This window comes from Bombina bombina, chromosome 2 (genome assembly GCF_027579735.1).
Source record: "Bombina bombina isolate aBomBom1 chromosome 2, aBomBom1.pri, whole genome shotgun sequence".
In the NCBI taxonomy this organism is placed as follows: Eukaryota; Metazoa; Chordata; class Amphibia; order Anura; family Bombinatoridae; genus Bombina; species Bombina bombina.
In genome coordinates, this window is record NC_069500.1 from 834,461,927 (window position 1) to 834,477,885 (window position 15,959).

Below are 15,959 nucleotides of genomic sequence, written 5' to 3' on the forward strand. Positions count from 1 at the left end.
CAATATGCAAGCATAACCCAGGTTCTCAACCAAAAATGAACCGGCTCCTATGCATCACATTCCTGCTTTTTAAGTAAAGATAACAAGAGAACAAAGAAAATTTGATTATAGGACTAAATTAGAAAGTTTCTAAAAATTGCATGCTCTATCTGAATCATTAAAGAAAAATGTTTGGTTTAGTGTCCCTTTAAAACTTGGCTCCATTCCATGAGTGTGTATGAAAGTAAATTAAGGAGAATCACCTGTCTTAAAGGGACAGTAAAGTCAACATTAAACCTTCATGATTCAGAGAGAGTATGCAATTTAAAAACAAGCAGCAATGCACTACTGGGAGCTAGCTGATGGTGGCTGTACATATATGTATCTTGTCAATGGCTCATCCGATGTGTTCACCTAGCTCCTAGTAGTGTATGGTTGCACCTTCAAAAAAGGATACCAAGAAAATGAAGCAAATCTTGTTAATAGAAGTAAATTGGAAAGTTGGTTATAATTGCATGAATCATGAAAGATAAATGTTGGGTTTTATGTCCCTTAAAACTATTAAAACAGGAAAACTGAGAGCTGCTATAACATAGTGTGTAGTTACTATTCTTTTGTAGCTCTGCAGTGTCCCTTTAAAGTCAGGTCCAAAGTTGAAATGCACTACTGGGAACTAGCTAAACACATTTTGTGAGGAAATTAAAAGAGGCATATGTATGTAGCCACCAATCACAAGTGTAGCTCCCAGTGAGCCTACCTAGTTATGTTTTTCAACAAAGGATAGCAAAAGAACAGTCAATTTATACACTATCTGAATCATAAGTTTAGTTTTTAAGTTCATGTCCCTTTAAAAAAAAAAAAAAAAATCTAAAGCTTTGCAAATCAAAGTCAAAAGTAAAAGCTACTGAAATGTTTTGGTAAACCCAAAATGAGCAGTTCATGATCGAAAATCTACAAATGTGACAGAACTGCATAGCAGAATGGGCAAAAATTCCTTGCATGTTTGATAGGGGACTGATTAATAACTACATGCAGCATTTTGTTGCAGTCATTGCTGCTAAAGGTGTTGGTGGATATATTCTGTGACAAAAATGTGGAACAATGTTAAACTGACAAATACTTTACAAGCAATGTATACATATAATCTTATATATAAATATGATATGCCATTACCAAGGTTATTTTGGAAGGGTACGCCGCTCCTTGTCTTTTCCAACCCTAATGAGGAGAAGAAGAAAAAAGTCTATTTTTATTATTCCAGGATGCACCCTGGTGATTTGGGATTGAACTGGTTAATGTTAAGGACACACAATAGAACTTCACCTCTTTCTAAGAGCCCAATTCTCTAAAGCTCTCCTATGTGGCAGAATTAGCTAAAAAGTATCATCGGCATTTCAAGGGCCCTTCAAAATTTTTTAGAAAAGCATATTTCTTTCCTAAAATATGGTGAGTCCACGGCTTGAGTAATTACTGTTGGGAATATCTCAACAGTAATTACTCAAGCCGTGGACTCACCATATTCGGAAAGAAATACATTTATTAGATAAGCATACATTTTGTTTTTTAGCTTGAGAGCTGTTTATCTTGCTAAGCGGGAGTTCTGGATTTGAAGAAGAGACGCCTACATTTAGAGATATTGAAGAAACAGTCCTGGCACTCTGGAGGTAAGCCGGATAAAAACAATAATATTTATTGAAGATAGTTTAAAAACTAAACATGTCAGATATACAGGGCACCAAGGACAGACTACCCTGACGCGTTTCTCTTTGCACTAGCGCTTAATCATATAGGGATGCCAGCTCTCCTCCACAAAATTACTGGTCGATTTGTCAGTGGCAAGGTACAATAGTAGATGGGGTTCACATATTGCCCCCCAAAAGCTCTACCTCAGCCCCCACTCTTGAACCGACAATGTAAAGCAGTCATATTATCCCCTGGCTGCCAGTAATATATAAATTTGCCTCTTAGACTGTCAGTAACACACGTAAACAAAACAAGAATATGTATAGCTAATAGACATGTGTATTTAGTTAGTATCAGAATGAGGAAGGTGGTGGATGCACACAGCATTTGTCTCTTAGAGGCAGATTTCTTCTTGTGCAAGTGCAACACACTTGGATCTGTGCAACTCCAGATCGTAGTTTCACAAGAATAAATTTGCCCCCAAAAATAGCTGAACTCGAGCAGCCACTAGAGTTGTCAGGTGTCCAGTGTTCAACCGGACAGGCCACAGTATTTTAGCATGATGTCTAGTAAAATCTTCACAAAAATACTGGACACTTAAATGTCCATGAGTAATTAGCTAAATGTAAAAGGCCTCAAATGCCTAAATGCATTACAAATATTGAGCAGAAAGAAGTGAGGGTCAGTGAAGAGGGTCAAATCACTTCTGTGTACGTGTTACTGGTAGCCAAAGGTAAAATTATTGATTTGTATGTTACTGACAGCCAAGTGGTAAAATGACTGTTTAGTTGTGAAAAGATACATTGTGGATTCAAAAGTGGAAGCTGAGATAGAGCTTTTGGGGGCAATGTATTACCCCATCTACTAGTGTGCCCACTCACAGACAGAATGTCCATTATTGTTGCAGAGGACAGTTGGCAACCCTAGAGGCCACCTTCTGTATTCAGAGGTATCCGAAAACTCCATATCCGCATATCTACTAACTAAATACACAAATGCACATGTCTAATAGTTAATCGGCTCCATTAATTAAGCAGCGGATGCTGCTTTGGAGGCTCATCATTTCAGGCTCGCCTGAAACGGAAGTTAAGAAGCAGCGGTCATACGATCGGGATGATTGACAGCCCCTGCTAGCAGCCGATTGGCCACCAGTGAGCAGAGGGCGGCATTGCAGAAGCATTTCACCAGAAATGCTGGTGCAATGATATATGCTGTCCGCATTTAGCAATGTTGAGCAGACATTCGCTATAGCGAATCATGTCCTCTTGACATTTAATAAATCTACAGTGAAAAAGGGTGTGTGTACAAGCGCTAAGGTAATCCCCAAGCTGTATCCAAACAGAGATCCTAACCAACCTCCAAAAAATATGCACAAGTAGTAAGAAGTGAATACAGCGCCAACAAGAGGCCAAGGGATAAATATACTCACAGAGAGATAAAAGAAGATTATTTAATGAACCATGTTAAAAAGCATCAGTAATAAAAGACTATATATAAAAAATGTAAAAAGCACATATAAATAAAATTACAAATACAGGAATATCTTACAGAAGCGGCTCAAAGGGCCAAAGCTGATAATTACAATAAAAACAGAGGTAATAACAGGTGATCAGTGTGAGTGGTACACCAGAATAAGAGTGTATACTAATAAAACAGAATTAGCCTAAGTACAACTGTAGCAAGTGCATCAAGCAAAAAACTAATAAACAATAATACAAACAATAGTGTTCAAAATTAGTGTTACAAAAATAGTGTTCCAAAAAATAGAAAAATGCACTGCAGTGCAAAAAAAGGGGGGTAGCAAAATAATTAAGTGAGTGCAAATGGATATAAAAATGCTAGCTACTTAATCCAGTGAGGTTAAGATATAATTAAATAAAATACACAATATGCAGGGCAGAAACGCGTTGACATATTGGTAAGCATTACTTTAATCTTTACTTCATTCTCATATTGGATACACTATGTTGTGAATTTCTTTTTTTACAGGGACACTTTTTAGGATACCATAGGAGCAGCTGACAGGTGCTAGGATCCAATCAGCTACTTCAGCAACCACACTCAGGAATTTGGATCTGTTAAAGTAACTAACATTGGAAGGAATCAATTTCCTCCCTTTCACCTTGCTTTTCATCACCCATTTTTTCCATTTTTTTTGTTTTGATTGACTTATTTTTGTTCTTCACTAACATTTGTTGATCAACTTTTTGAACACTTTTTTGGATTATATTTTATATTTTATTTTTTATGTTATTGCATATTGTGTATTTTATTTTTTATGTTATTGCATATTGTGTATTTTATTTAATTATATCTTAACCTCACTGGATTAAGTAGCTAGCATTTTTATATCCATTTGCACTCACTCAATTATTTTGCTACCCCCCTTTTTTTGCACTGCAGTGCATTTTTCTATTTTTTGGAACACTATTTTTGTAACACTAATTTTGAACACTATTGTTTGTATTATTGTTTATTAGTTTTTTGCTTGATGCACTTGCTACAGTTGTACTTAGGCTAATTGTTTTATCAGTATACACTCTTATTCTGGTGTACCACTCACACTGATCACCTGTTATTACCTCTGTTTTTATTGTAATTATCAGCTTTGGCCCTTTGAGCCGCTTCTGTAAGATATTCCTGTATTTGTAATTTTATTTATATGTGCTTTTTACATTTTTTATATATAGTCTTTTATTACTGATGCTTTTTAACATGGTTCATTAAATAATCTTCTTTTATCTCTCTGTGAGTATATTTATCCCTTGGCCTCTTGTTGGCGCTGTATTCACTTCTTACTACTTATTTAATAAATCTACCCCCAATGAACAGAACATAAACTATTCAGAGTTATAATAGATGAATGCACCTTTTTGGACTGTGTATATCTAAGAGGTAAAAAGCACTTACGTTTATTTTTTTTATCTTGAAAGGGGATATCCTCGCTGGATCTTCTGGTCCTCTGGACCTCTTTACAGGAAAGATAAAAATTAAGTGTTAAAAAAAAACAACAACACATAAACCCCCCCAAAACATTGACAGTTATAACGTCTAAACGAAACTTTTCATGGTTGAGAAAGAGCATACCATTTTAAAAGACTTTTCAATATATTTATTTTATGGAATTAAATGTGTTTGTTTGGTATCCTTTGTTTAAAAAAAAACATCAACATACCCATGTAGGCTCAGGAGCAGAAATGCTACGCACATTGGGGCCTATCTATCAAGCTCCGAATGGAGCTTGAGGCCCCGTGTTTCTGGCGAGCCTGCAGACTCGCCAGAAACACAAGCTAAAGACCGCTGCTTCATAACCCTGTCCGCCTGCTCTGATGAGGCGGACAGGAATCGCCACAATTTAACCCGATCGGGTTGATTGACACCCCCCTGCTGGCGGCTGATTGGCCGCGAGTTTGCCGGGGGCGGCGTTGCACCAGCAGCTCTTGTGAGCTGCTGGTGCAATGCTGAATACGGAGAGCGTATTGCTCTCCGTATTCAGCGAGGTCTTGCGGACCTGATCCGCACTGTCGGATCAGGTCTGCATGACCTATGATACATAGGCCTCACTGGCTCATCAGATGAGCTCAGCTAGCTTCCAGTAGTACTGCTCCTGAGCTGACTTTTAACTATGTGTTTAAGCATTTTGCTAGTTATAAATACATAGTTATATGCAAGCAGTAGTGCAATAATAAAATGCTCTAATACCTTAGAGAATTATTTTCTTTTTGCACTTTTATGTCCATTTAAATGAAAATGTCCCAATTATATTTTTGTATTATTCTATGAGCCTAAACTGTCTTAAAAGAACAAAACCTTTCTCTTTCCCCTGTACAAGGGAATATAATGTATTACAATACTTTTTTTTAATGGATATTAACACAAACATTCACCTTCCTGTTAGTTTCACTTTAAATTTAAACATATCCTATACATTTTTCATGCAGTACAATTTTTAAATGGTTAAATGCTGCTCTTGCAAATACATGAATAGTATTATGTACCTATGAAGGAACATTAGATATTAAACATTTCATTCACTATAGAATGTTACTTTATGTGTAGTAAAACCAAATTTTATGTACAGTGTACATAAATATATTTTACCTTCCTTTCCTTTTATTTAAAGGCACAGTAAACACTTTTAATATAAATTGTTTACTTACTTTGCAATATACTTCTGTTATTTATTTTACTACTTTTCTTGTCTGAAAAATAATAGTTTTCCAATTCTAACAAGCAGAAGAGTTTTGGTTTCACAAACTAAGACCAGATGAGTTCCTCCAAATAAATCAAGTGTTGGTTAGAGATTGGCTATTGGACATTTAAATCATTTTCAAACTCACCACTGTGTCCTGTAGGACTTCAGTGACTAAAGGGATAGTGTACTGTAAAATTGTTTTTCCTTTAAAGGGACATCATTCTCATATGCTAAATGACTTGAAACTGATGCAGTGTAACTGTAAAAAGATGACAGGAAAATATCACCTGAGCATCTCTATGTAAAAAAGGAAGATATTTTACCTCACAATTTCCTCAGCTCAGCAGAGTAAGTTCTGTGTAAAAAGTTATACTCAGCTGTTGCTCAGCTGCAGGTAAAAAATAAATAAATGAAGAAATGAACAGCAGCCAATCAGCATCAGCAGTACTGAGGTCATGAACTCTTTTACTGTGATCTCATGAGATTTCACTTAACTCATGAGATTTCACTGTAAACTTCCTTAAACTGAATAGGGAAATAACATGAGAGTGCACAAGGCTCATCCCTTCGGCTGACCCGGGACAGACATACTGATATGCTGCTTAGAAATCCTTTACAATGGGCTGTGGCTACTGAGGAACTTTTGAGGTAAAATATCTTTATTTTTTACATAGAGATGTTCAGGTGATATTTTCCTGTCAGCTTTTTACAGCTATACTGCATCACTTTCAAGTGTTTAAACATTTGGGTAGTATGGCCCTTTAATGTGTTTTTAATGGCTTGTTATAGTAAAACACAGCTTGACGATGCTGCCTTTAAACAGTAATGTCAGCACTTTTTAATATTTTGCCGCCTTGCAGCAGTTAATTAATCATAGGGGCCTTAGTGAGAGGCATTGTGTAATATTGCCTACATATATCCCTTAGTATTTTTATTTTTAATCTCATCCTATTACATTAAAGGAAGAGTAAACAGCTTGTTATTACAGCACATTTCTGTTGTGCTGCTATAGAATAACATAGGGGCTTTAGTTACTGATATAATGTTAGTATAAAGCAAATTCTTTTTGTAGCTGTTATCTGATAAAACCAATTAGGGACAGATGTGTAGTAGGGTTAGCCTTGATGAGTTAGACAGGAGCATTACAAGTGCTGAGAATTATAAATTGCTCAATTTTCAGAGCTAAATTACATGAAAAGGGGGAGAATAAAGAAAGAAAATATAATGCAAAGTTGTTTTATTAGGCATAACTAAACATGATGATACAGTATATACAAATCTCAAGAAGTTCACTGTCTCTTTAATAGAGTCTTTGGGGTGTCATAGAGATATAATTGTGTGTTATGAATAAAAATACTCATCATTCCAAACCTATAAAGGTTAAGCACAGGCACTAAAGATCAAGTGCATAGCTCTATTTCCAATCCATTTACCTTGCGTTGTGCCCCAGGATGAACCACAGAGATCTGGATTTTCATAGTCGTCTTGGGGTATGGGGGTTCGTGGAAGTGGAGGAGGAGCTTTATATTTTGGGGAGATCTTGGCTGAAATTGCAAAAAGAGACCATGAGTTCAGTACTGACAGGTAAAAGTTTAATACAATTTTCTGTGGGCTACAATTTTTTTAGTGGACCTAATCATATGACTAAGCTATTTGAGGGCATGATAGTCAATTTTGTTTCCCTGTGATATCTAAAAGAGAAAGTTTTAAATGTATTACAGAGCTTTGTAGCTTTTTTACATTTTTTTTTTTTTTTTAAATGAATGTTTCTTTGGGCCAATTTTTCCCTATTAGGAGTGGTCCCTGCCAGGCATTAAACAGTAGAGTCCCAGTTGTAGGTAATTAATGCTTTTTTATGCAAAAAAATATTTAATTAAAAAATTATAAGTAACATGCCCCTTTAAGAACTGGGGGACTCTTGTTGGAATTGTTTCCCCAATTGCAATATTTCTGGTCCAAAATATTGCAGCTGTGATGCTGCCATGTCAGCAAACTGGCATCTACCTGCTACATCCCAACCATAGTACTTCATACTACAGCCTGATATAGGGTTTGGCCATGTTTTCCTGGACAGTTATGTACACATGGTACAGGGTGAGCAGGGAGGAAAATGAATACTAGTCTATTGTGCACAATACCCGGTCCCTGCAGCATGTATAACTTATAAATGTCCAGGAAAACATAGCTCAGATGGCAACTTTAGACAGATACCAGGCCTTGGACTGATGCATGTGTCCAGATCACAGGAGGACTTGTGGCATTCAGTATAGTGATAAGCATGGATTATCTCAGCTATTATATAGAGAATAATAATAATTAAAAAAAAAACATCTGGGATGCAATTACCCACACTCCAAAGACTAATCTTCCCATGATTATGAGAGAGGGGTTGTGTCAAGAATACAACTTTTTCTATAGCATGAAATCAGGGGCGTTAGTTAGCTGTACTTTTTAACATACCTCCAAAGTTCCCAACATTTGTGGCTGAGAATGAGGGACACAGGCGTTTGATAGGAGCCTGTCACCATTTTGTAGGTGGAGTCATGTTGGGAGGGGAGGGATCATGGGTGGTTAGTGAGAGGGATTGTGGGTGTTTCTGGATGGTCTGTGGGTGTGTCAGGGCAGTTTCTGGGTGTTCTGTGGGTGGGGCTAAGGGGAATTCTGCAAAGAGCGACATATGGCTGTCTCAGAGGGACAGAGCACAGAATCAGGGACTGTCTCTCTCAAATAGGGAGGTCCGGTAATAGGAGATTAAATGCATTAATAGTTTTTAAACATTCTCACCTGGACATTCCGGGAGATATCTCATTGTAACTTCCCCATCTTCCTTATTCACTTCAAGAACTCCTGCATGAAAAACAAAGACATTACATAGCACAGAATTGCAAACAAAATTATGTGCATTTTCCTTTAAGGGACATAAAAATAAAAAATTAAAAAGCTCTAATGTATTCGACTATCATGCCAGAGGTTTGGAACTACATTTCCCATGATGCTTAGCCAGCTGATACTCAGCCAGCTTAAAGGGACATTAAACCCAAATAAATTATTTCATGATTCAGATAGAGAATACAATTTTAAACTACATTCAAATTATTTTCTTCTATTATCTAATTTGCTTCATTCTTTAGATATCCTTTGTTGAATAAATAGAAATTCACATTGGTGAGCCAATCACACAAGGCATCTATGTGCAGCGACCAATCAGCAGCTACTGAGCCTATCTAGATATGCTTTTCAGCAAAGAAAAGCAAGAGAATGAAACAAATTATATAATAGAAGTGAATTAGAAAGTTGTTTAAAATTGCATGTTATTTCTAAACCATAAAATAATTTTTTGGGGTTTAATGTCCCTTTAAAGTGTCTGAGCATCATGGGAAATGTAGTCCCAAAACCTCTGGATGCCAAAGTTGATTATACCTAAAAACATTTCATTATTGCACTATTCCTTGCTGCAAAGGGATTAGACAGATAAAGTGAGCTCTAGAACAGTAATGCACTGCTAAGACCTAGCTGAACACATCTGGTGAGCCAATGACGAGGCAAATGTGTGTAACCACCAATCAGCAGCTGTCTCCCAGTTGTGCACTGTTGCTCCTGAGTCTGCATAGGTAAGCTTTTCAACAAAAGATACTAAGAAGACAGAATACATTTGATAATAAAAGTACAAAGAAAGGTCTCTTAAAACGACATGCTCTATCTAAACAATATCAGTTTAGTATATATACTGTATATAATTTTATAAATGTACCTATTTGGTTTTCATATTCATTAAGTTTCTCAAAAGGAACCAGGGCGTTGTGAGAACTCTTCACAAAATGACTCACAACGTGTTCAAGGGAATGGCAGAAAACCTGTGGAGACATGATATAGTATATAAATTATTAAAATGCAAAATTCTGGCACAAATTTTCATAGTCGCCTGAATCAAAGCTACACATGCACACTATATGTAGGGTTGTCACCTTAGCCATGTTTTCCTGGACACTTATGAGTTACACATGCTGCAGGGTGTTCAGGGAGGAACATGTATTGTGTTTCTGGCCAGCACTATTCATATTCCTCCCTGCACACCCTGCAGCATGTGTAACTTATAAGTGTTCTGTATTTTAAGGGACAGGTGTGACAACCCTAACTATATGTAATATGAAATTCCAGAAGCTCCTCACCAAGAGAATTGAGTTTACTGCCAACAAATAAAAAGGGACATTACCGGCCACTAATTTGTTTTTACTGATTCATACTAATTGGTTTTCCAATATTTACTTTATTTATTTAGTTTTATCTGTTAAATTAGTACAAGGCAATTTTATTTCTCAGTAAAGGGGGATTCATGTATTTTACTTTTAACCCCTTAAAGGGACACTGAACCAAAAAAAATTCTTTTGTGATTCAGATAGAGCATGCAATTCTAAGCAACTTTCTAATTTACTCCTATTATCATTTTTTCTTCGTTTTCTTTTTCAAATAAAGATAGCAAGAGGACATCTAAGCTATTTTTTTGGTTTAGCACTCTGGACTGCACTTTTTAATTGGTGGATGAATTTATCCACCAATCAGCAAGGACAACCCAGGTTGTTCACCAAAAATGGGCCGGCATCTAAACTTACATTCTTGCATTTCAAATAAAGATACCAAGAGAATAAAGAAAATTGAATAATAGGAGTAAATTAGAAAGTTGCTTAAAATGTCATGCTCTATCTGAATCACGAAAGAAAAAAATTGGGTTCAGTGAGCTTCAGTAGTATTCTGCTTATTGACAGAATAATTCTGTTTTTCTCATTACGGATTAATCTTAATCTGCCATTTTTTTAATCTTGTGAGTTAATCTTCAAAGAAAAAATTGTATACATCAGTAATAAAGGATAATTAAGGTTAAAGTGAAAGTAAATCCTAGCACTTTACAAATGCTAGGATTTACTATTGAAAATATAAGATACTTCATGTAGAAAGCTCCTTTTATTTGATTCAACCGATCGCCGCTCTTAGCTCCTACAGCAGCGCATGGCTAAAAAATGTTTTGGCTAAGAGGTGACGTTTTCACCTCTTAACCAATAGCCGTGCGGTAAATCCGGCTCCCATGGGCGCCAAGCCGTATTTACCGCACCGCTGTTAGCTAAGAGATGAAAACGTCACCTCTTAGCCAAAACATTTTTTAGCCGTGGGCTGCTGTAGGAGCTAAGAGCGGTGATCGATTGAATCAAATAAAGGAGCTTTCTACATAAAGTATCTTATACTTTATGAATGAAAGTGCCATTTATTTGTTTCAATAGTAAATCCTAGAATTTGTAAAATGCTAGGATTTACTTTCACTTTAAGTAGAATGTCCCTTTAAATGGTGTGGTATTTCATTGTGTTGAGTGTGTCTACATTTCATCCTATTAATCCAGCACATGGTTTCTTTATGTATGTGTACTAATTTAAAAAAAAATATATTTTTGACCTTTCCTTAATGACTTCTCAAATTCAAAGACTTTTATTTGTATTATTTGTATTATTAGTATTAGTTATATACCATCTTTCATCTAGTAATGATAAGTTTCCACATATTTAAAAACAACACCATCATTCCTGGCCAGTCTGTTCAATTGTAAGCTTTGTTTTAAAAGGGACATTAAACACTTTGAGATGGTCAGTATCAATTTGGCTTCAGCAGTCTATGGGAGTTGTAGTCCCAGATATTGGTCTGTTTGGTCCTATAGCCTGGAGGGCAGTGATACTTGCAGTGGTTTCCTGAAGCAGAAGTCGAATTGCACACATATACACACACTAGACATACTACATATTGTACTCAAACATTACAGACACTATACAAAAACTACACACAAATAACATGTATACATACAAATGACATACATACATACAAATTACACATACATACATACATACATACATACATACAAATGACATACATGCATACAAATTACACATACATACATGCATACATACAAATGACATACATACATACAAATGACATACATACATACAAATGACATACATAAATAAAAATTACACATACATACATACAAATGACATACATACAAATGACATACATACATACAAATAACACATACATACAAATTACACATACATACATAAAAATGACATACATACATACAAATGACATACATACATACAAATTACACATACATACATACATAAAAATGACATACATACATACAAATGACATACATACATACAAATGACATACATATATACATACATACAAATCACATACATACATAAAAATGACATACATATATACATACATACAAATGACATACATACATACAAATAACATACATATATACATACATACAAATGACATACATACATAAAAATGACATACATATATACATACATACAAATGACATACATACATACAAATTACATACATATATACATACATACAAATGACATACATACATACAAATGACATACATATATACATACATACAAATGACATACATACATACAAATTACATACATACATACATACAAATGACATACATACATACTAAACACACTATATAACACAAACCTGCTAATATAATCTAATCCTATATTATAAAAGGCCAGGTATGTATGTAGGACCACTGCACTACAGAAAAAAAAGTTGAGTGGCAGGGAGGGAGAGGGGCTCGGGGATTTTGGCCCGTGTACACGGGCTTTAGGACTAGTATAACATAATGCAATATAATCTTTATTGATAGGTGTTTATTTGGGTAATTCCAGTGGGTAGTGGGAGTGATATGTATTAATATGTTCATTTTCAATTGTTCTCTCTAAATACTGGGCTTTGGTTTACATACAGAGATAAGCTAAGGAAGCATTTCTGTGTGTAAAAAGTGATAAGATAAGGAGGTCTGATCACCCTAAAAAATCAGATCTTTTAATGTGTGTGTGTGCGTATGAGAGAGAGTGAGTGAGTGTGTGAGAGAGAGTGTTAGTGTGTGTGAGAGAGAGTGAGTGTTAGTGTGTGAGAGAGAGAGAGTCAGTGTTAGTGTGTGTGTGTGAGAGAGTGTTAGTGTATGAGAGAGTGAGTGAGTGTGTGTGTGTGTATGAGAGAGAGTGGGTGAGTGTATGAGAGAGTGAGTGTTAGTGTGTGTGAGAGTGTTAGTGTGTGTGTGTGTGAGAGAGATTAAGTGTTAGTGTATGAGAGAGAGTGAGTGTGGGTGAGTGTATGAGAGAGTGAGAGTGAGTGTTAGTGTGTGTGAGAGAGAGTGTTAGTGTGTGTGTGAGAGAGTGGGTGAGTGTATTTGAGAGTGAGTGTTAGTGTGTGTGTGAGAGAGTGTTAGTGTGTGTGTGTGGGTGGATGTAGATGTTAGTGTATGAGAGAGTGAGTGAGTGTGGGTGTGTGTGTGTATGTAGATGTGGGAGAGAGTGTGTGCGCCTAAGAGAGAGAGTGAGTTTGTGAAATTAAGAGTATTAGTAATTCTCTATTATGTAGCCACCTGAGAAGTATAGTTATAGTGCAAATACAGTTTTTCACAAAAATATAAATAATTTAATTTGACATTCTGTCTGATGACAGAAAGCCGTGTAATACAACATTGTTAATGTATCCTTACTTTTGCCACAGGTTTTATGTGACAGTTAAGCATGTTTACCAAAATCTGCCCTGGTAATATTCCTGGATGTCTTCTACTGGTCCCACTATACGGTGCTCTCATACTAATTTCTGCTGCAAGTCTTCTCTCATACATACATTTGGGACTATGTGCTATCATACATTTAAAGAGATATTAAAATAAAAATCTATATTTCTATAAAATGCTAAATTATGTATAGTGAAGAGAACTTTGCAATGCAATTCTATTATTTATTTAGCCTTCTTTCCCTGTAATTCATCTTTGAAGACTGAAGTTTTCCTACTGCACTCAGAGAGGCTGGAATTAGGGTTGCCACCTCGGCCATGTTTTCCTGGACACTTATGAGTTATACATGATGCAGGGTGTGCAGAGGGGAACATGAATAGTACTGTTCAGTGTCACTATTTCTGTACTGTCCAAGGTTTTAATTCACGTTCCCCTCTGCAAGTGTCCAAGAAAACAAATGTGACAGGTGCCCTAAATTTCGGGTAGTACCATACCTGTCCAGTGCTTTACACAGAGCAAAGACAATTAACTATATAAGCTCCCCCACAGGTACTCCTGCACCTCTGATATTTAGGTCCTGGTCAACTGACCCTTAGCTTCACAAGAACTTCTTGAGCAATCTGGTAACTCAGTTAGCTATGAAAATATAATTTGCATTAGTCCTCTTCTTCCAGGCTAATAGGAAGTATACTGGCTTTACGTTCATGTGTATATATATATATATATATATATATATATATATATTATTTTTATTTTTTTACATTACCAACCCCTATTGAGTGACCTTGTATCTTTGTGTCATTGGTCTCTGTAGGAAACCACTCAATATCTGATCTTCATTATAGCCACAGGCTGTTAGATCAATTAATTTGGTCATCAACATAGGCAGAAAATAAATAAATGTAACTCATTAAAAACAACACAACTCAATATGAATCAATAATCCCCATATAAGTCAATGCTCCATACCTGTGGCTCTACCTGGATCACACATCCATCTGCCTGCTGTACGACCTTATAATGCTTTATCACAAAATTGCTGCAGAAAGAGAAGTTATAATACATTACTACCGGCATGAATTTGTCACATTACTAAGTGTCTCTGCCACCCTTTCCTCCCTGGATCTACTCTCTTCTAGAAACAGAGGATTTGAACACAATTTGCTGTGAAACTGTGTAGCTATTATAAGGACTCAGAGAAGCTTAGTTTGATCTTGGTTGCCTTTCACTATTTTAATGTTCTTGCCACAGCTCCTTAGTTATTATTAAAGAGACAATTTAGTCAAAATTAAACTTTCATGATTCAGATAGGGCATGTCATTTTAAACAACTTTCTAATTTACCTTTATCATCAAATTTGCTTTGTTCTCTTGGTATTCTTAGTTGAAAGCTAAACCTAGACAGGCTCATATGCTAATTTCTAAGCCCTTGAAGGCCGCCTCATATCTCAGAGCATTGTGACAGTTAGTCACAGCTAGACAGCGCTAGTTCATGTGTGTCATATAGATAACACTGTGCTCACTCCCGTGGAATTATTTTTGAGTCAGCACGGATTGGCTAAAATACAAGTCTGACAAAAGGACTTAAATAAGGGGGCAGTTTGCAGAGGCTTAAATACAAGGTAATCACAGAGGTAAAAAGTATATTAATATAACCGTGTTGGTTATGCAAAACTGGGGAATGGGTAATAAAGGGATTATCTATCTTTTTAAACAATAACAATTCTTTCCCTTTAAGATGTAATATATATTCTCCCTTTAATGACCATGACTGTTCTGCTTTATCTAATAACTAGCCATGCTGCTATACTTTCTTCCTGTAGCCCTTGTCTGTGGAAGATCCACTTATGTTGATTCTACATACAGTGATCTTATATCTAATCACATTTGTTGTCAATGTCTATGATACGATGCATCCTAGGTTATTATTTTGCTTTGCAATTACCCATGATTCTGCTGGCAGGTAGTGACAGACACAGCGTTAGGGCTTCCTCCTGGTCTCAGTAAGAGGCTCCCACAATCAGGGTTTTGTTTCAGCAGATTTTCTGCCTCCATGCGGGATACCCTACAGTAACAGCTGGAGAAGGAATGCAGTTGATGAAATTAAACTGTGTATAGGACAAAAGGGGATTATTTCCCATTATAACATACAACCACCTCCATTTAAAGGGACATACAATCCAAAAAGGTTTCTTTCATGATTCAGATAGAACATACAATTTTAAACAACTTTCCTATTTGCTTCTTTCATTTTCTTGGTATCCTTCATTGAAAATCAGGAAATGAATGTAATACTGTAGGAAGAGCACTAGATGGCAGCACTATTTCCTGTAGTGCTCCAGGCATGTGCACACTACCTATCTAGATATCTCTTCAACAAAGAATACCAAGAGAACAAAGCAAATTTGATAATAGAAGTGAACTGGAAACTTTTTTAAAATGTATATGCTCTGTCAGAATCATGAAAGAAGAATTTTGGGTTTCATGTCCATTTTAATTTTCATC

General features: G+C 36.0%; 1 protein-coding gene across 1 annotated transcript in view; it reads right to left on the reverse strand.

The window, feature by feature from the left end:
• Window positions 1-15,959, reverse strand: part of STAP2 (signal transducing adaptor family member 2) — a 29,872-nt gene that overhangs the window by 2,271 nt on the left and 11,642 nt on the right. Inside the window, exons 6-12 of the mRNA XM_053703147.1 lie at window positions 15,400-15,531; window positions 14,425-14,494; window positions 9,609-9,711; window positions 8,642-8,704; window positions 7,291-7,401; window positions 4,573-4,632; window positions 1,153-1,197 (exon numbers count right to left, since the gene is read on the reverse strand). Coding sequence (XP_053559122.1) covers window positions 1,153-1,197; window positions 4,573-4,632; window positions 7,291-7,401; window positions 8,642-8,704; window positions 9,609-9,711; window positions 14,425-14,494; window positions 15,400-15,531 — 584 coding nt within the window. The remainder of the gene's footprint in view (window positions 1-1,152; window positions 1,198-4,572; window positions 4,633-7,290; window positions 7,402-8,641; window positions 8,705-9,608; window positions 9,712-14,424; window positions 14,495-15,399; window positions 15,532-15,959) is intronic.